This window comes from Geotrypetes seraphini, chromosome 11 (genome assembly GCF_902459505.1).
Source record: "Geotrypetes seraphini chromosome 11, aGeoSer1.1, whole genome shotgun sequence".
NCBI classification, from domain to species: domain Eukaryota; kingdom Metazoa; phylum Chordata; class Amphibia; order Gymnophiona; family Dermophiidae; genus Geotrypetes; species Geotrypetes seraphini.
The window spans coordinates 10,334,322-10,355,407 of record NC_047094.1 but is presented as its reverse complement, the minus strand read 5'-3'; the positions used below and the strand labels follow the sequence as shown (position 1 = coordinate 10,355,407).

Sequence of the window (21,086 nt, the reverse complement as noted above, 5' to 3'; positions counted from 1 at the left end):
GAGGAATCTTGCTACTTTGAGGGGGATTCCACATAAAATGCTGCTACTATTTGGGTTTTTGCCAGGTACTTGTGACCTAGATTGGTCACTGAGGTAACAGGACACTGAGTTGGATGGACCATTGGTCTGACCCAGGATAGCTAGTCTTATGCTAGGTTTGTTGGCTTTCCACAATGAATATGCAAGACATGTATTTGCATACAATGGAAGCATAGTAACATGGTTGATGACGGCAGATAAAGACTTGAATGGTCCATCCAGTGTGCCCAACCTGATTCAATTCAAATTTTTTCTTCTTAGCTATTTCTGGGCAAGAATCCAAAGCTTTACCCGGTACTGTGCTTGGGTTCCAACTGCCAAAATCTCTGTTAAGACTTACTCCAGCCCATCTACACCCTCCCAGCCATTGAAGCCCTCCCCAGCCCATCCTCCACCAAACGGCCATACACAGACACAGACCGTACAAGTCTGCCCAGTAACTGGCCTTAGTTCAATCTTTAATATTATTTTCTGATTCTAAATCTTCTGTGTTCATCCCATGCTTCTTTGAACTCAGTCACAGTTTTACTCTCCACCACCTCTCTCGGGAGCGCATTCCAGGCATCCACTACCCTCTCCGTAAAGTAGAATTTCCTAACATTGCCCCTGAATCTACCACCCCTCAACCTCAAATTATGTCCTCTGGTTTTACCATTTTCCTTTCTCTGGAAAAGATTTTGTTCTACGTTAATACCCGTCAAGTATTTGAACGTCTGAATCATATCTCCCCTGTCCCTCCTTTCCTCTAGGGCAACCTGCGGCCCCTGAAGTATTTTGTGTGGCCCCGGTGGAGGGCAATGCAGTGTTTTTCTCTGCTGCCCCTGGGTGTTTAGTTGTTGACCGTCTTGCTGCAGTGTTTGCCTGGCCCAGGGAAACCAAAAGGTTGGACAGCCCTGCTCTAGGATATTCATGTTCAGGGCTTCCAGCCTCCTGTCATTTTCGTCGCCCTCCTCTGGACCGTTCCAAGTGGGGCCTGTACAGGGGCATCAACCCCTTCTTCCTTCTACAGCGCAGCAGCCACAGAAGTGCTAAAACTCCCGCCCGATTGACCACCGCTGGGAGGGGGAGGGGGAGGGGGGGGAAGAAGGACTACCGCACTTGTGACATTCATCGTGCTGAGAAGGCAGAAAAGAGGCCCGACAAGCACGAGGCCGATACCTGCAGCGCCAGCGTGACATGGGACCAAAGCGGCGGTCGCGGTTCCCTCCTCGCTCCGGGCTCTCTCCTTCCCTCGGGGGGAAGACGACGAGCGCCGGTCCCTTCCGCGCATGCGCACGCACGCAGGGCGCGAGCCACCGCTGCTTCCGCTTCCGCAGTGGTGCGGGTGCGCGGGCCCCGAGCGGCCGCGTCTCGTGGCGAAAAGGCGCGGGAGTTGGTGAGGAGACGGTTTGGCTGGCGCTCGGCCGCGGCTCCAGAGGGAAGGTAGGTCCATGCTGGCATTACTATTTCTATAGCGCCACCAGATGTACGCAGCGCTGTACAGAGTCCCTGCAATCTAAACAAACAGGATGCCATGGATACAGTTAAGGGCTGAGGTTAATCTGCTGGCTGGGTTGGAGGGCAGAGGGGAGTCCAGGACAATCAAGCCATTGTGACATCACGGATGAGGTTGGCTCTTATTGGTGGAATGAGGCATTATGACATCACAAGCTCAGCTCTGCTTCCCAAAGACTGAAACTCTTCACACTACTATGAATTATTTCTATAATGCTACCAGACACACGTAGCGCTCTACAGAGTCACAAAGAAGACAGTCCTTACTCCAAAGAGCTTACAATCTATAGCGCTGAAGGGCATACGCAGCGCTGTACATCTTGACATTAAATAGACAGTCCCTGCTTCGAAAAGCTTACAATCTAAACAAACAGGATGTCATGGATACAGTTAAGGGGAAGGGTTAATGAGATGGCTGGGTTGGAGGGCAAGGGGAGTCCAGGACAATCAAGCCATTGTGACATCACTGATGAGGTTGGCTCTTATTGGTGGAATGAGGCATTATGACATCACAAGCTCAGCTCTGCTTCCCAAAGACTGAAACTCTTCACACTACTATGAATTATTTCTAGAGCGCTACCAGACGTACACAGCGCTATACAGAGTCGCAAAGAAGACAGTCTTTGCTCCAAAGAGCTTACAATCTAAAACAGACACAACAGAGAAACAGGATGTCATGGATACAGTTAAGGGGAATGGTTGATCTGTGCACACTGGAGCGTGAGGCAGTGGATCCCCCTCCTCAACTTCTTTTGGCTGAGACAGATTGTATGGCCTTGCAAGTTTCAGTAAAGGTGTCAGCGTACTCCACCTCTGCCCACACAATGCTCTGGATCAGACAGTGAGCTGATTCCACTTCCAAAGCTTAGGAAGCCTACCTTTTTCTTTGGGTGGAACGTCGCCTCTAGTGCTGATGGCAGCGCATGTGGTGGGAGTACACAATGTTCAAGCAGACAGACTCTGAATCCGGGCGAGTGGGCCATCTCTGCAGAGGCGTTCTGAGCTATGGTGCGATGCTGGGGTCGGCCCCACTTTGACTTCATGCCCAAGGCAAGAAACAAGAAAGCACATTTGCTTCTTTAGTTGAAGATCCGAGCCCGGAGGTGAGAGGCTCGACGCTCTGGTGCAGCCGTGGCCTCGGGAGATTCTTCTGTATGTCTTTCCTCCTTGGCCAATTAGCAGCCGAGTTATTCATTCTGGTGGATCCAGATTGGCCTTGCAGATCGTGGTACACAGATCTGGTGCATCTGCACAGGGGTTGCAGCTTAGGCTGAACGCCCATACAGACCTCCACACAGGGTCCAATATCCATGGAAGATCTGGGTTACTTTGTTCTTATGGCATGAGTCTTGAGTGTGCAGCCTTAGAGCAGTGTTCTTCAACCTTTTTACACCTATGGACCGGCAGAAATAAAATAATTATTTTGTGGAGCGGCAGTTGAAGAACACTGGGCTAAGTCGTGGGCCAGACCCCGTAATAGTACTAATTGTAACACTATTTTTTCCATTCATTTTTCACAGATACACAATATAATCTTATTAACAGCACATAATGGTTAACCACAAAATTAAACTACACAAAGCACACTGACAGCAGATGTAAATTCTCAAAATTGACATAATTCAACCACTAAATTCAAAAATAAAATCATTCCCCCCTACCTTTCTTGTCTCCCTCCCTCCATGCTATGCTTTACCTTCTGGCCTGCTCCTGCCTGGCCATTTTATGCCACCCCCGGTGTTATCTTCAGGCCCGCTCCCTCTTCCTCACTGATGCAGTGCACAAAGCTGCGGGCAGCGGCTCCTTGCGTATCCCGTGCTTCATCTGGAAGCCTTCCCTCTTACATGGCAACGTCAGAGAGAAGGCTTCCGGTTCAGGCACAGGACTCGCGTAGGAGCCACGGCCCGTGGCTTTGTGCACTGAATCAGTGAGGAAGAGGGAACTGGCTCGAAGATAATACCACATCGATCGCACTGTGGACTGGTGGTTGAAGAACAGTTTTGGGCCTGATGCAGGTGCTGGCCCTGTGGACCAGCAGGAAATTTCTGTGGACCGGTGGTTGAAGAACAGTGCCTTAGAGCGCAAAGGATATTCTACTATGTTTGTTGATACTCTTCTCTAAGGTGTGGAAGGCTTTCCAGCATTGATGTACCCAAGACCAGATGGACCCTTATTCAGTTCTGATTGCGCTGATTCTCGCCTTTCTTCAGGCTGGCCTGGATAAAGGCCTCACTGGGGCTTCTCTTCGGGTCCAGGTGACCAGTCTCTTGTTTTCGATCCTGGGAGCATTGGTCCTCATTGGCATCTCATCCTGATGTCGCTAGATTTCTGAAAGGGGTTCTTCATGTCAGACCGCTGGTTAAGCAACCTTTCCCTTCCTGGGACCTTAACCTGTCTAGCTTTACCAAGGCTCTTTTTGAGCACCTTTCAGATGCTTCCCTCTTGGACTTGACTTTCAAGACCGTTTTTCTGGTTGCCATTCCTTCGGCGCAACATGTGTCGGAACTATAGGCTCTGTTTTTGCAGAGACCCTTTTTCTCCCTATTTCAGACTGGGATTCCCCTTCGGACAGTTCCTTCCTGCTGAAAGTGGTTCCAGCTTTCCATGTGCATCTGCCTGCCTTTCACCCTACTGGTTCCAGGACACAGGATCGCCTGTTGAAGAAACAGGATGTGCGCAGAATTTTGCGTTATCTGAAGATCACTAACAAGTTTTAACTCTCTGACCATTTGTTTGTGCTGACTCATTCAGTTAAGCGGGGCGCTCCCGCTTCCAAGGCCATGATTTCCAGGTGAATCCATAAGGCCATTTCATCTACATTCTTTCTGGGAAACAGTCCCTCGTTTCCGTCAAAGCACATTCTACCAGGAGTGTGGCTTCTTCATGGGCCGAAGCTAGATCTGTCTCCCCTGAGGAAATTTGCAGGGCGGTAACGTTGTCTTCTCTTCATGTTTGCCAAATTCTACAGAGTGGATGTGGCGGTAAGACAGGGCTCCGCTTTTAGGTCCTCAGTCTTTAAGAACCGGCGCAGCAAGCCCACACTAGTTTTTGGTGACTGTTTTTGTGTGTCCAACCTGTCTAGAATATCTCACCTATTTACTGGTAAAGAGCTGACTGACCAAGGTAAGTACATAATCTCTTTTTCCAGTTCAATAGGTGAGACATTCTAGACCCCCGCCCAGGCCTTCCTGTGCCTGCCTACTGTTTTCATTCTATTTTATGTTTCTTCAAGCTGATTTTTGGATGCCTGTCAGCCCTTGGGGGCTGGGAAGAATTTGTATATTACATTACATTAGTGATTTCTATTCCACCATTACCTTGCGGTTCAAGGCGGATTACATAGGAAGTTATCTGGACATTTCCAGAGGTATTACAGAGCAGAGCTTCAGGGAATTGAGATGATTCCAGTGGTGATTAGTTTGTTTTCAAGGATTTCTTGAATAGCAGGGTTTTTATTTCTTTTCTGAAAGTTTTGTAGTCTGGGGTTGTGATCAGTAAATTGGAGAGTTGGCGGTCTAGTTTTGCCGCCTGTGTGGCTAGTAGGCTATCGTGCAGATTTTTTTTGTTTGACGTCTCTGATTGGAGGGTGGGTTTGCCTGTGTCTGGTTGTGGTAGTTTGGATTAGGCGGTTGTTCAAGTAGGCTGGGCTGTCTCCGTTTATGGTTTTAAATAGTAGATAGTAGAATTTAAATAGTATTCTTGCTTGTATTGGGAGTCAGTGTGAGTCAAGGTATGCTGCGGTGATGTGGTCGTGTTGTCTCAGTGCTGTGTTTTGTATTGTTTGTAGTTGCTTTATCATGGTTGTGGGGCAGGGGAGATAGAGGATGTTACAGTAGTCTAGACCAGTGGTTCCCAACCCTGTCCTGGAGGACCACCAGGCCAGTCGGGTTTTCAGGATAGCCCTAATGAATATGCATAGAGCAGATTTACATACCTGGCACTTCCATTATATGCCAATCTCTCTCATGCATATTCATTAGGGCTAGCCTGAAAACCCGACTGGCCTGGTGGTCCTCCAGGACAGGGTTGGGAACCACTGGTCTAGAAGACTAGGGACTGGACTATGAGCTGGAATTGTTTCCGTGAAAGATTTCTTATTGTTTTGTTGATTGGTGGCTGCATGGTACAGCTTCTGTCAATTATCATTCCCAGAAGTTTTAGAGTGGGTTGAATGGAGTATGTGATTGAGTTTATTACTAGGTTTGTTATGGTTGGGGTTTTATGATTTTTGAGGCGTATTAATTTTGTTTTGTCTGTGTTCAGCTTCAGTTTGTGATCTTTCATCCATGTTGCTACTGTTTCTAGTGTATCTATCATGGTGGATGTTGGTTGATCAAATGGAAGGAGAATGGTGATGTCGTCTGCATAGCTATAGGAGGTTAAGCCTAATTTGTCTAGGCAGGTGCCTAGGGATGCAATGTAGAGATTGAAGAGTGTAGGGGATAAAGGGGATCCTTGGGGTAGGCCGCAGGGGTTGGACCATGGTTCTGATCTTTCTTTACTCTGGAAGTCCTGGATTGTAGGAATCCTTGAAACCATGTGTGTACTTTACCTGTGATTCCTATTGTGTCTAGTATTTGTAGTAGGATGTCATGGTCCACCAAGTCAAATGCTGGGGTGAGATTTAGTTTTATAATCAGCATTTTTCTGCCTGTGCTGAGGTGTTGTCTAGCTGTGTCTAGGAGGGAACCTAGTAGTGCCTCTGTGCTATAGATTGTGTAGGGTGGAGTAACTTGTGGTTTTCTAGCTAATTGGTGAGGAGTTTAGCTACGAGGCCTTCCATATATGTTTGTGTTACACTTCCCCCTCCGTATTCGCGGGGGTTACATAGGGGTTAGGGGAAGAGCCGGCCCGCGAATAATATTCGGGCCAGTTCTGCCCTTATCCCCCGCTTGCCCCGGCTATTTTTAGTCCTGTAAGCCCCCACCCCTTAAGCCTTACCTGGTGGTCTAGCAGGTTTTCAGGCAGGAGAGATCTTCCCACGCTCCTGCCCCGTGCAGATCGCTCACAAGAAATGGCTGCCTTAAGCTCCCGTAGTATCGCGAGCCATTTCCTGTGAGCGATCTGCACGGGGAAGGAGCGTGGGAAGATCGCTCCTGCCTGAAAACCCGCTAGACCACCAGGTAAGGCTTAAGGGCTTAAGAGCTTACAGGGCTAAAAATAGTCCAAAAAATGAAAAAAAAAATTTCTGGTCAAAAATCGCAAATAACCAAAGCGGAATTCATGAATATGGAGGGGGAAGTGTATATAGTTTCTGAACTCCTTTGAAGCCTATGTTGGTGATTAACATTAATGTTAATGCTTGAACAGAAGTTTAAACCTATTGTTACAGGTGCATCTACTTTACATACATGTATTTGGTGGCTCTCAGTGCTTGGATACTAACTGTAGGTGGTGCTAGAGAACCCAGTGAAGTACAGCAGAGGCTGAATGAAAAATCCAGAATGGATTCCATCTGCAGCATGCGGCTATGAGGAAATAACCCATCTGTCTAGAATGAATATCTCACCTATCTACTGGAAAAGAGCTTACCAGGGTAAGTACATAATCTTTTTACTTGGCACTGTTGCTCTTCTTCAACATCGTTACGTAAAGCAGCCAGCAGCTGTCGTCTTAGTTCCATTGGCTGCTGCTAGGTTGCACACATGCAGTCCTGCGAGAGCTTTTTCAAGCATGCAGCGGTGTGTGTTTTGGTTTTGCTTGTACTGAATATCGCACTAACATCAAGTGATCTCTGCATTTCTCAGTTCAGGACGATTTGGAGGTGAGTTTCACATGTTTTATGAAACAATATAATAATTCTAATAAAATATAATACACTTCAAAAAGTGTGTTGCATATGTACCACATTGCTCACTGTAGAGTGCTAGCAGTTTCTAACCATGTCCTATTTTGAATTATAGGTATCCATGAGTCATGGATCTGACAGAATTTTATGGGAAAGGAAAGCGAGGGGGTGTGTTCCTTCCACCAGTTAATGCAACTGTGTCAGACATTGAAGAATCTGATGATTCTGAGCCAGAAATATTTGCCAGTAGTGATGATGATCCCGATTTCATGCCTGAAACTGAAACTAATGGTTTAGTGGTGATACTAGAATCTGATTCTGTATCAGATTCAGCCAGTGACAGTGAGGAACATGTGGACAATGCTCCATTACCAGTCCCTTCTACAAGCAATACTACTAGTGGACAGAAAAAGAAGTCTGTAAGCTTTGACTGGGTGAAAAGTGACATTAAAGCAACAAGTATTGATCTCTCCCCAGTATTTGACTCCGAAGAGCACAGCCCTCTTCAGTTCTTCAAGAGATATTTTGACACTGCCATCATAAAAATGATTGTTGATCAGACAAACCTTTACTCTATACAGCAGACAACTTTGTCAGTGAACACAAATGTGAATGAAATAGAACAGTTCTGTGGTGTTTTGCTTTACATGGGTATTGTAAGCATGCCTTCGTATACAGATTTCTGGGCACAAACAACGAGTTGTGAAAAAGTTACATCAATTTTTAGTCTAGAACGCTTCCAAAAACTTCGCCGTTATTTACATTTTGCAAATAATGAGAATACTTCAAATTCAGAGGACAGGCTATATAAAATTAGACCAGTTCTAGATGCAGTTGTTAAGAATTGTAGAACACAAAAACAGGAGCCCCAGTGCTCAATTGATGAAATGATGGTCCCATATAAGGGTGCAAGAGCTGATAATCTGCGGCAGTATATCCAAAACAAGCCTCACAAATGGGGTTTTAAATTTTTTGTTCGAGCAGGCATATCGGGAATTATTTATGATTTCCTTCCTTACACGGGGAAGGGAATGTTGATAGACTTGTCAGAGGAAGAGAGAGAGTTTGGGATTGGTGGCCAAGTTGTGATACAACTGTGCAAGACTATACCGAACACTTTGAATGCCAGGGTGTATTTTGATAATTTTTTCTGCACCCTGGCACTTATTGCGTATCTAAAGCAACATAACATTGATTCATTGGGGACACTCCAAAAAAATCAGGTAAAGGGCTGCCCTGTACAGGATGACAAGTCTCTTCAGAAATGTGGACGTGGCAGTTATGACTTCCGAATGGACAGGGCAATGGGTCTAATTCTTGTGAAGTGGGTTGACAATAAAGTCGTGTGCCTAGCGAGTTCATTCTGTGGCATTGAACCAGTGTCCACAGTGAAAAGATGGAATCGGGTAGAAAAGAAGAAAGTAGCTGTGCCTTGTCCGAGCATAGTAAAGCAATACCATAAACATGTGGGAGGAGTTGATTTGGCTGGCATGCTAATAGAACTCTACAGGGTGCCACTCAAATCCAGACGTTGGTATTTGCGTCTCTTTGGATACGTTCTGGACTTGTGCACAGTAAATTCCTGGTTAGTCTATAGGAGGGAAACGAATGATAAAAAGACATCACTGAAAGCTTTCAGGGGCAGTATTGCTAATGCCCTGATGGCCGCTGGTAAGAGAACAGCAGGCAGACCTTCGGTGGAGCCTTCATCACAACCACAGAAGAAAAAAAGGGTAGTCGTTCCAATTCCAGTCCAAGATGCACGATTCAGCAATTTAGAGCATTGGCCCGAACATGGACCTAAAGGCAGGTGCCGCTATTGCCCAACAGGTTTCTCAACTATCAGATGCTCAAAATGCAATTTGGTTCTTTGTTTTGTGCCTAATAGAAACTGTTTCAAGGCATTTCACAATAAAAAATAAAACTTGAGTGAAAATTCAAATTTTGTCATAGTACGAGCAAAGTTGCTTACAAGCAATGTTCTCTATTTTTGTAAATAAAATAAATATCTAGATACATGTAAATGCATTATATATACATCCTACTTACTTAATATGTGCACTCAAAAATGTTTTCCTACAACTTTTCACCATCTGCCAATCAAAGGGTTAAACTGTGAAGGGAAATTTAATTAGTAAATAAACCACATGTGACCTTAGGATCTAAATTTTATAATGAGCAGTTTAAGGACATTTTAAAACACCATTTACAGCCTTTGCACCAGATTTTTTGTTCTTAAGGCCCTCCTTTAAAAACAAGTAGCTAACCAGTTTTACAAAAAAACCCAAAACCTCCACACAACCCCACTGCCCCTCTTTTACCTTCTCTGATCCTGTACAGGTAAATTAGCTGAAACTTATTTACTGCTTTGCCACCATTAAAGCACTAGCGATGTTCAGATTACTCCTACTATTAGATATACAATAAAGGTTTTTAGCAGTGCGGTTCTTTCTTTTCGGTTCCAAGGGGTAGTCAGGTGAAGTTTGAGAAGAAGACACACACTAGTTGGTGTGGCACCACCAACCGGAAGTGGTTTCTAGATCAGAGGGAAGGAATGACTAGAAATGAAACAGTGAATGGGTAGAGAAAGCCACACATTTCAGGTTGAGGTTGTCAGTAAAGTAACACTAGGAACAGTTATGGAATTTGTCTTTTATCTGTTGGAGAACTATCCAGTGACTGCTGGCTAGGAATAGGACTACCTAGTTTAAGAGGCAAGGTCCCTTAAGTTCTTGAATACTCAAGAACTTATCATGCAAGTTTAATACTTGTTTTCTATGGCTTTTGCATATAATTTTTATTCAAAAGATAAGAAAAGCCCAAGTTAATTTTGACATCCCTTATTTTAGTTTCAGAATATATGAATTAAGTTCAAGTAATCTATTATTTAAGACAGATTAAAAGATTTGCAAATCAAGGTTAGGTCCGTCACGTTGGTTGCTTTGGCATTCCTGAACACTTACATAATATTTTTCTGACAGAGGCTCTTTAGCAGGATTTCTCAACTAGTCATTGGAATAACCTGAAACCTAAACACTCAGATTATCCATAATGATTGCATGCACTGCCTCCAGCGTAAGCAACTCTCATGTATCATCAGTGTGGATAAGCTGAAAACCTGACTGATGGGGTTGAGTACTGGTTTGAGAACTGTTGATCTATAGCAGTGGTTCCCAACCCTGTCCTGGAAGACCACCAGACCAGTTGGGTTTTTGGGATAGCCCTAATGACTATGCATGAGAGAAATTTGCATATAATGGAGGTGACAGGCTTGCAAATCTGCTCCATGCATATTCATTAGGGCGAATCCAAAAAACCCAACTGGTCGGGTGGGAACCACTGCTCTATAGTATTCTCCAGAAACAACCAGGGGATATGCAGGCACACTTGCTGAAATCCTCTGGCTGAGCCTGTATGTTGGTGCTCTCCCCTAGCTATATAGTAAGCTTTTAGCTTTCTGAGCATATGCAGGTTGCCCTACATCTGGAGCCCTTCCCCTTGTCCTGTCAGTTTTTTTCTTCAACCGCTCCTGTAAGTCACAGCTCTCCTATCTCCTCAGAGAGAAAAAAAAAAGGCTTTCTAGCCATTAAGGCATTAGTTCTTTCCATTAATTTAAAAAAAGGAAGAGAGAGTGAAGAAAGCCTCTCAAAGAAAAAAAAAATCAACATACAACATATAGTTTTAAAAACCGCCTAAATACTGCGGGCTTTAAGACCGCAAAAAAACATCTTTTTTCCTTCATGGCTGATGCCATGGAAATAACCAGCATTTGCGGCAGGACACAAAAAAGCCTATCCAGAGGGGTGATACTCCCTCTCCACCAGCAACAACTTTAGCGGCATATCCCTCCCAGAAAGACACTGGGATGCTGCTGTTAACAGTGGATATTTCTGGGAAGGCTCCCAGGGGCTCAGTTTCAGCCTTATGGTCTTCACTCAGCTCCAAGCTGAAAGATTAGGCTGCAACTTTGGAATTCCTCAACTTGCAGCAGAGTAATTTCTTCTTAATTCCTGCCTCAAGAGGAAAAAGTTCAGAATGATCTTCCTTCCAGCAATTCTTCCCTTACTGAAACACTTGGTTAGCTGCCATAAACCTCAAGGATGCATACACTCCTATTCCCATTCATCCATCCCACAGGCACTTTTTATGCTTCGTTTCTCAACATGCATTTCCAGTACAAAGTTCTGCCCTTTGTATTTTGATTTTTGCACTATTTGATACACAAGAAAGACATAGTAAGAAGAGCACCATAAATGACTTTTTTTACAGTGGGATCTTTAAGGATGCACCCCGCTCTGAGAGCCACTTGTAATAAAGTCCTTCCTTCACTTTTCAAATTATTTTTAAAAGATTGTCTACTTTAATCTGTTTTATATTTAAACAGGATGAGCTTATTTGTATAATTGTCAAGTCTTTGAGGTCCTGTGTTTTGGGGTATTTTGGTTTTTCTCTTTCTGGAGAAAATTTGCAAATTGTGCCTAAGCTTGTGGAAGCCTGTGCCAATAATGATAGATGCCAACACCATAGTGCCTGCTGTGACAGAGAATAACTTCTTTCTGAAAAATAAAAGTCAAAGCTACTCAGTGGGGATGGCATTTAATAAGGGGCTGCCAAAGCCAGTCAAGGCTGGAACCACTGCCAAGGCTATGTTCCCAAGTGGAGGGAGTTCCAGTCCTATGAATCTAGGATTCCAGAAAGCAGTTACTTACCATAACAGGTGTTATCCAGAGACAGCAGGCAGATATTCTCACACATAGGCGATGTCACTGGCGGAGCCCTGGTACAAACACTTTAAAAGTGTATCGCCCCTTTAAGTCTTTAGAAAGTTCATGATAGCCCGCACCGTGCATGTGCCTTCCCGCACGACCTAAGCGGTTGGTTCCTCAGTTCAGATAAGCCAGCTAAGAAGCCAACCAGGGAAGGTAGGTGGGTTGTGAGAATATTTGCCTGCTGTCCCTGGATAACACCTGTTGCGGTAAATAACTGTGGTTTATCCCAGGACAAACAGGCAGCATATTCTCACACATGGGTGATCTCCAAGCTAATCAGAATGGGATGGTGGGAGTGTTGGCCTTTAAGAAAATAAATTTTGTAATACTGACTGGCCAAAATGACCATCCCGCCTGGAATAAGTTTCCAGGCAGTAATGAGAGGTGAATGTATGAACCAAGAACCAGGTAGCAGCCTTGCAAATTTCCTCAATAGGAGTAGATCTAAGGAAAACTACAGACACTGCCATAGCTCGGACCTGGTGAGCTGTGACATGACTCTCCAATTGAAGTCCAGTCTGAGCATAACAGAACGAGATACAGACCATCACCCAGTTGGAAATTGTTCTCCTGGAAACAGAATGCCCCAATTTGTTAGGATCAAATGAGATGAACAGTTGGGGAAATGTTCTGTGGTTTGGTCCTGTCAATATAGTAGGCCAAAATATGTTTACAGTCCAGAGTATGAAGCGCCGTTTCTCCTGCATGAGAATGGAGCTTTGGAAAGAAAACTGGAAATACAATGGATTGACTGAGATGAAAATCAGTAACAACTTTCGGTAGAAACTTTGGATGGGTGCACAGAACCACTTTGTTATAGTGGAAAACTGTAAAAGAAGGATCTGCCACCAAGGCTTGTAACTCACTGACTCTCCAAGCTGAAGTGAGAGAGACAAGAAAAACAACTTTCCAGGTAAGAAACTTAAGATGAGCTGTAGCCATTAGTTCAAATTGTGGCTTCATTAAGCTGGAAAGAACCACATTAAGGGCCCAGACTACTGGAGGAGGTTTTACATTAAAAAGTCCCTTCATGAATCTGGAGACCAAAGGATGAGTCATGAGAGGTTTACCCTCGACTGGAAGATGGAAAGCAGTAATGGCACTGAGATGGACTCTAATGGATGTTGATTTGAATCCAGAGAGATGAAGCAAATAGTCCAATATAAGATTCACTGACAAGGAAGTAGGATCATGATGATGCAGAAGACACTAGGAAGAAAACGAGTCCACTTTTGATGATAATGCTGTGGACAGGCTGAGAGAGATGAAATTCAGCTGAATTCAGCCCGACAGATACCAAGCTGTCAGGTGCAACAATTGCAGGTTGGGATGAAGAAGAGCTCCTTGATTCTGTGTAAGCAGAGAAGGAAAAATTGGAAGGGGGATGGGCTCTCTGATGCTGAGTTGAAGTAGAATGGAGAACCAATGTCTGGGCCACCGAGGAGCTTTGAGTATTATGGTGGCTGACTCCTGCTTGAGTTTGAAAAGAGTTTTCAAGATGAGAGGAGTGGGAGGAACCGCATACAGAAACATTTGCATCCAATCCAGGAGAAACGCATCTGCTTCCAGACGGTGAGGCGAGTAAAGTCTTGAGCAGAACTGGGGCAACTTGTGATTGTGAGGAGCTGCAAACAAGTCCACTTGCGGAGTGCCCCTTTGTGCGAAGATAGACTGGAGAGCTGTCGAGGCTGAAGAATTCTGCTGAGGTTGTCTGCCAATGAATTCTGCTCGTCTTGAATGTAGACTGCCCTCAGGAAAAGGCTGCAGGCCATAGCCCAAAGCCAGATCTTTTGATCCTCCTGATAAAGTGGAAGAGAGCCCGTGCAGTCTTGTTTGTTTATGTAGTACATTACTACTTGATTGTGGGAAGGAGGAGGACTTGTTCGCTCAGAAGATGTTGGAAGGTTTTCAGCGCATAGAACATTGCCCCGAGTTTGAGCAAATTGATGTGAAATTTTTGTTCTGTGGCAGTCCAAAGGCCCTGCGTTTGAAGACCGTTCATGTGCACCCCCAGGCTTACGGGGAAGCATCCGTTGTAAGCACCTGGTGATGGGGAGGTAGGTGGAAAGAGGAAACCTCGGGATAGATTGGAGGAGGTCATCCACCAGTGGAGCGTCTGTTGAAGAGATGAGGTGACAGATGTGCTGTGAGAGTTATCTGTCACCTGACACCATTGAGAAGCAAGGACCCACTGTGGAGTGCGAAGAAGTAGTCTGGCAAGTGGTGTCACATGAACTGTGGAGGCCATGTGGCCTAGGACCATCATGTGCCTCGCAGGGATTATTGGAAGATGAAACACCTACTGGCAGAGGTGAAGCAAAGTGGTTAGACAATCTGGAAATTGATCTTGAATCCCAAGGCTTGAAGGAAGGAGATGGTATGAGTTGTCACCAGAGCCACCTCTTGAGATGATGAAGCTTTGATCAACCAGTTATCCAGATAAAGAAAAACCTGAAGACCGTGGGATCGGAGGGCTACTGCTACCATAATCAAGCACTTCATGAAGACCCTGGGAGAAGATGCCAGGCTGAATGGAAGTACTTTGTACTGGTAATGTCTCTGAAAGTGGAGGTATTGTCTGGAAGCCAGATGGATTGGTATATGAGTATAGGCTTCCTTGAGATCCAGAGAGCATAACCATTCGTCCTGACCCAATAGGAGATAAAGAAGGGCGAGAGAGAGCATCCAAAATTGCTCCTCGATGAAAAATTTGTTGAGATCTCTGAGATCCAGAATGGGTCGTAGTCCTCCCGTCTTTTTTGGAACTAAGAAATAGCGGGAGTAGAATCCCTGGTTGTGTTGAGAGAGAGGAACTTCCTCAATGGCATTGAGTAGGATCAGGGATTGAACCTCCTGGAGAAGAAGAGAGGACTGAGCAGGGTTTGAAGCAGAGTCTCTTGGAGAATGATCCAGACTAGAGAAAATGATGTTTAACACCCAGAGATTGAAAGTGATAAGCTCCCAATGATTGATGTAAAGTTGAAACCCCCGTATGGGCTGCAGCCATTGATGGAGAACAGGAACTGTGATTATGCTCGTAAGGAACACATCAAAAATGCTGGGTAGGTTTCTGCTGAGCAGCCAGTTGCTTAGGCTGCTGACGCGGCAATTGCTTCTGCTTTCTAGGTGGGGGCAGAGCAGGAGCAGCAGATTTAGCAGCAAATCTACGTTGGTAAGAAGGAGCAGACTTGAAAGATTCGATGGGCCTGAGGCTTCTTTTTAGGTTTTACCGTGTCCCATCTGGTCTCATGGGCAGAAAGTTGTGTGGCAGTATCCATAGTCACCAAAAAGTTCATCACCTAAACACGGAGCATTAGCAAGGCGGTCCTAGTTGTTAACGTCCAGGTCAAAGACACATAACCATGCAAGGCGTTGCATAGTTACCGACATGGCTGCCGCCTGAGAGGTGAGTTTAAACGTATGGTGGATCTAACCATATACTTGCGAAGTTGATGTATGGTGGAGACAAGATTCTGAAAAGACTTGGTCTTGCGTGAAGGAATATGCTTCTGGAATGCTCAAAACTGTTTACGCTCAAAAAATTGGATCGCCGAACACCAATAGTAGAAATCTTTTTGAATTAGTCAACAATCTCTATGACATACAAGCCTTATCCTGTCCTACCCTTGATTCCCCACCATTTGCAGATGACCTGGCTGAATTTTTCAACAACAAAATCATCAATTTGAGATCCAAACTAGCGGGCTCCTCAACCAACCTTTTGGACTACCCGGTTGCCCAACACAAAGATGACCCTAGGGTGGACATGGCCTGGAATAACTTCACTACACCATCCTGGCAGCAATTCTCCAAACATTACGCAAAATACGCCGTTTCCTATTGCAGATTAGATTGCTGCCCCCCAAACATTATGAAAGTCGCTCCAATCTCTTTCAAAGCCAAGCTATACAACTGGCTCTCCTCTCTCTTACTAACTGGTACTTTCCCTGAGGATCTAGGCCAGATTTTGATCACCCCAATCGTAAAAAACCCTAGAGAATCTACCAAATTGACATCTAATTACAGACCAATTGTGAGCACTCCCCTATTCATCAAGCTAATGGAAGGACTGGTCAACCAGGATCTAGTATTGTATCTGGACAAATTTAGCATACTGCATGATTATCAGTCTGGTTTTCGTTCTGGATTCAGCACCGAAACTGTCATGGCATCTCTTCTAGACTTCCTCCATACCTTATTCAGCCAGGGTACAAGTGCTCTTATCCTGCAACTAGACCTAAGTAGTGCCTTCGATCTAGTTGACCATGCTATTCTGATTGCCTGTCTGGAATCAATTGGTCTTTCAGGAAATTTATTAAAATGGTTTCGGGGGTTTCTGAGCAAACGGTCATATCAAGTCTACAGTGACAATAAAATATCCTTTAGTTGGGTTAACTCTTGCGGAGTCCCGCAGGGCTCTACTCTTTCCCCCACATTGTTCAACATCTACCTTGCCTCATTGGGGAACCTACTACATAACTTAAAGGTTAAACTTTATATCTATGCTGACGATATCACCATTGTTATTCCCCTTACTTCTCTGACCTCTGAGATAAAGATTCATCTATCATCCATTCTAAATGAAATCGAACGATGGATGACCGAATTCAAATTGAAGCTCAACACCGACAAAACTAAATTTTTCCTGGCAAGCCCTAATGACAAAATCAAAGACTCCTTGATCTCCCTGAATGGTCAGGACTTCCCTATTGACCACTCCATTAAAATCCTGGGAGTCACCTTGGACCGCCACCTCACTCTAAATGCACACACAGACTTACTGTTAAAAAATGCTTTTCGGTTCTATGGAAACTCAGAACCATCAGAAAATACTTTGATGCACCATCCTTCCGCTTACTGGTTCAATCATCCATCCTGAGCTTGCTCGATTATTGCAATATTATTTACTTGGGTTCCTTCAAAAAAAACCATTCTAAGACTCAGAGTTATTCAAAATTCGGCAGCTCGACTGATCTTTAGGCTGAAAAAATGGGAACACATAAGCCCCTACTATCAAAGACTCCATTGGCTGCCCCTAGAGACGTGAATCCTGTTTAAGTTCGCTTGTCTATGTTATAAATCAATATTTGGTCTGGCTCCCACTTACCTGGTTTCCCACTTCAATCTGGCAAATTATCTTAGGCCCACATGAAGAATTCATCTGTTCACCTATCAGACAATAAAAGCCTGCCATTACAAAAGATTCTTGGACAGAACTCTTGCCTTCCAGACAGGCAAATGGTACGACTGGCTTAGTAACGTATTCGCGCACTCTTCATCCTACTTCAATTTTAGAAAACTATTAAAAACAAGTCTGTTCATCGATTTGTTAACTAAGAATCTACTCACCACTTCTTATTCAATCCTGTAACCCTATGGACCTTTTAGCTTTCATATTCTTTATTATGTAAGATTGTATTGCTGACTTTGATTGTAACCTCTTCACTGATTGTCCAGCGCCTTTTGCTATAAACCGCCTCGAACTTATATGGCTTTGGCGGTATATAAGAATAAAATTATTATTATTGAACAGGTGCTTCATATAGAAGGAAAAATAGAAATTATAATTTCCTGCTTGGTTTGCTAGCATAGCATTTTGGTAAAGGCGTCTGCCAAATTTATCCATCGTCTGGCCCTCTCTGCCAGGAGGGACAGATGCATAGACACTGGCCCCAGAAGATTTCTTCAAGGTAGATTCCAATACAAGGAACTCATGAGGAATCTGGGGCTTATCAAAGCCTGGAAGAGGCACCACTTTGTACAGATATTCCAGTTTCTTGGGAGCCACTGGAATGGAGAGAGGAGTCTCAATTTTTGAAAAAAAGTCTCCCTCACGATGGCATGAAGAGGTAGCTTCAACATCTCCTTAGGAGGCTGGTCATAATCTAAAGTTTCTAAATAATTTTGCTGTATTTAGAGTCCGCTTCCAGAGAAATATCCAGATCTTTTCCCATCTGGCGGAGTAATCTGGAAAAAAAAGCTCAGGAGAGGAAGCTCTAGTTGGAGAGTGAAATGGTGATCCTGAAGCAGAAGAGTCTTCCTCAGTGGTAGATGGTGGCTCCGGATTGGAATCTCCCAGTAATTCAGAATCCTGTAGCATGGATGATAACTTATGCTGGGAACGGTGCCGACGGTACGATGTCGAGGTCTCGATGTGTTTAGACTTACATGAGACTTTACCAGACCATGCAGGAGTGACCTTTCGAGAAGTCTGGGTTGAGGAAGAATGGTGCCATGAAGGCGGATTGCTCAACTCCCATGTCGAGAGCCTCCACACCGATGGAGCAGCAGCAGTAACAGGTGTGGTCGGTGTTGTAAGCAGCTCAGACTGGACCTACACTGGGAGAGTCAGTGTAGACAACGGTACAAGCTGAGTCAACACCAATAGCTGAAAATGTTCTCCCAATTCTTCCCTAAGCAGGTTGTCAATTTTCTGCTTTAGGGAGTGCACCAGTACCTTTTGCTTTTTCGCTAGTGCTGCGCAACAGTCCGGTGAGGAAGCTGTTGATGAAGAGGCGCTCACCACTATAGGGACCGTGCACTTGTGGGACTTACGCGAGGTCGACATGACGTGATTCAATGCAGCTTTGACCTGCGCCCCGGGGGATGAAGGGGAAGGCTTCTTAGCTGTCTTACCCTGAGGAACGGCTTACTGTGACACCGGAGTCAAGGTGGGTGGATCTGCAGGTGTCGTCTTGGTTGGTGCAGACAATGTCGGCTCCCCCTCCATAGCGACACTGAAGAGTTGACGCTGGTGAAGAATACAATTTTTTAGAATCCTCTTCTGTAGAGTGGAGCAGCATGTGCAGGTCTCTGGACAGTGCTTGGGTCCCAAACACTAGAGATACCAGCGATGAGGGTCGGTGATTGAAATGGGCAGAGTACAGCGACCAAACTTTTTAAAACCTGTCGACGGGCATGACATGGACGGGAAGACCACTTGTGCTAAATTAAACTCAATGGTGAGATGCACGAAGAGGCCCCGCCGGGTGAAGCCCACAAACGGGAAGAAAAGAAACTTATTTTTTTAACCGAAGTAAGGAAAAGAAGTAAATGAGAAAAAAATGACAGAAAGTCACTATCCGCGAGAGTGGGAAGGCAGCGAAAGAGAAAAAAATTTAAACGACCGTTGAAACGCAACTTCTTAGCTCCGCGGAAACTAAAACTGAGGGAACGCACGCCTACGTTGAGCGTGAAGGCACTCACGCATGCGCGGTGCAGGCTATCATGAACTTTCTAAAGACTTAAAGTGGTAATACACTTTTAAAGTGTCCATACTGGGGCTCCGTCGGTGATGTCACCCATGTGTGAGAATATGCTACCTGCTTGTCCTGGGACAGAGGTGTCAAAGTCCCTCCTCGAGGGCCATAATAGTCGGGTTTTCAGGACTTCCCCAATGAATATGCATGAGATCTATTAGCATACAATGAAAGCAGTGCATGCAAATAGATCTCATGCATATTCATTGGGGAAATCCTGAAAACCCGACTGGATTGCGGCCCTTGAGGAGGGACTTTGACACTCCTGTCCTGGGATAAAGAGTTCTACATAGTTCTTGGGCCCCTGGCAGAGTGAGTTAGGAGAGGATGTATCATCACGGAAAAGTCCTGTTGCTATTAGGGGCTCAGATCTTTGGAGCCAAACAGAAACTAGCATCAGGAGGAAGAAGCCAGAGGGATCACAACACATACACATGCATATGCTTAATTTGTTGAACTACCTCCTTGCAGTTTAAGATACTTTTGGTTCTCTGTTAATATTTTTCCTGTTAAAATTATCACCCAGATTCACGTAATGTAGGCTAGGTCAGGTGGTGCAGGAAATCTTTATAATCAAGATAAAACAGTTCAGTTTTAGGTCATTTCTCCTCAACTTTCAAATTTCTCATTTCATATATTCATTTTAAATGCAAATTCAAATGTTAAAAGCACATTTAGAAATTTAGTGCCTGTTTAAATGGACATCCTTTCTGCATACGAAGGGTACTAGTCCAGCTTTCAAGCATAGCCTTTCTTGATGAAACATGAGAATACAAATAAGGGCTGCACTAATACTGCTGTAAATAAATCCCAAAATGGATAGTCAGGATCACAACCCTTTCATTTCAATTGTGCTCTACTTGTTTAACCACCCTCAAGCCTTAGCCACTTCTAGTCACACTGGCATGAGATACTGCATTTATTGGGGTCTAAAATTAGAAACTCTTCTAGGGCAAAGAAGTTAGACCATCTACTTCTCTCCTTTATAAAGCTCATTGGTTGCCAGTAGAGCATAGAATCACATACAAAATTATTTTACTAACCTTTAAAACAAGACAAAATAGTCAACCAGAATTTATCAATAACCTTCTTATTCCCCATAGTTCTTCTAAGACTTTAAGATCTTCTAAAAATCTTTTATCTGTTCCATCTCTGAAGTTTATCAACACAATGAGGTCTACGATTTTCTCTGTCAGCGCTCCATCTCTTTGGAATAATATTCCGGTCCACTTACGAGAAGAATCAACTCTTCACCATTTTAAGACGTATTTTAAAACATTTCTTTTCCTTGATGCTTTCGAGACCTAAATGCCCTTTTTAGGGCTACATAGTTTTATTCTACTTTTAGACACCCTCCCTTTTGTTCTTTCCCTATATGTTCTCTTTTTTTCTTGATAAATTGTAGTTCCACCCTTCTTCCCTTTTTTGTTTCTCTTTGTTTTGTTTTTAAATGTTTTTAATAATGATTGTTTTAAAGGATGTATAGTTATCCCATATATGTTTTTAACATAATGTTCACTGCCTAGAAGGCCGATTGGGCGGTTTATAAAATTTTTAAATAAACTTGAAACTTGAAACAAATAAACTTGTTAAACAGTGCCTTTTAGGAAGAAACCTTCAGGTAAGCAGCATGTGTCTAAGGTTGCATGCAAGCCAAATATAATTTCACTTTCTCATGAAGCCGCTCCTTATACAAATCAGATGTACTTCCACAGAAAGACAGCAAGATGGTCAAAC

At 44.2% G+C, this 21,086-nt stretch overlaps 2 protein-coding genes across 3 annotated transcripts in view; one reads left to right on the top strand and one right to left on the bottom strand.

Annotated features, from left to right (window-relative positions):
• The window catches only part of FLCN (folliculin), a 34,672-nt gene extending 33,250 nt beyond the window's left edge, over positions 1 to 1,422 (bottom strand). The window contains exon 1 of the mRNA XM_033962885.1: positions 1,198 to 1,422. The gene's annotated coding sequence lies outside the window, so the exon portion shown is untranslated. The remainder of the gene's footprint in view (positions 1 to 1,197) is intronic.
• LOC117369009 (piggyBac transposable element-derived protein 3-like) lies at positions 1,224 to 9,349 on the top strand. 2 transcript variants are annotated; one of them, XM_033962884.1, is made up of 3 exons: positions 1,224 to 1,461; positions 6,866 to 7,069; positions 7,437 to 9,349. In XM_033962884.1, the coding sequence occupies exon 3, from the start codon at positions 7,450 to 7,452 to the stop codon at positions 9,241 to 9,243; it is 1,794 nt and encodes a 597-aa protein (XP_033818775.1). In that variant the 5' UTR covers positions 1,224 to 1,461; positions 6,866 to 7,069; positions 7,437 to 7,449; the 3' UTR covers positions 9,244 to 9,349. The 2 variants fall into 2 exon arrangements, with proteins under 2 accessions (XP_033818775.1, XP_033818774.1); XM_033962883.1 differs by lacking the exon at positions 6,866 to 7,069 and having other exon boundaries at positions 1,225 to 1,461.
• Positions 9,350 to 21,086: the final 11,737 nt, after the last annotated feature.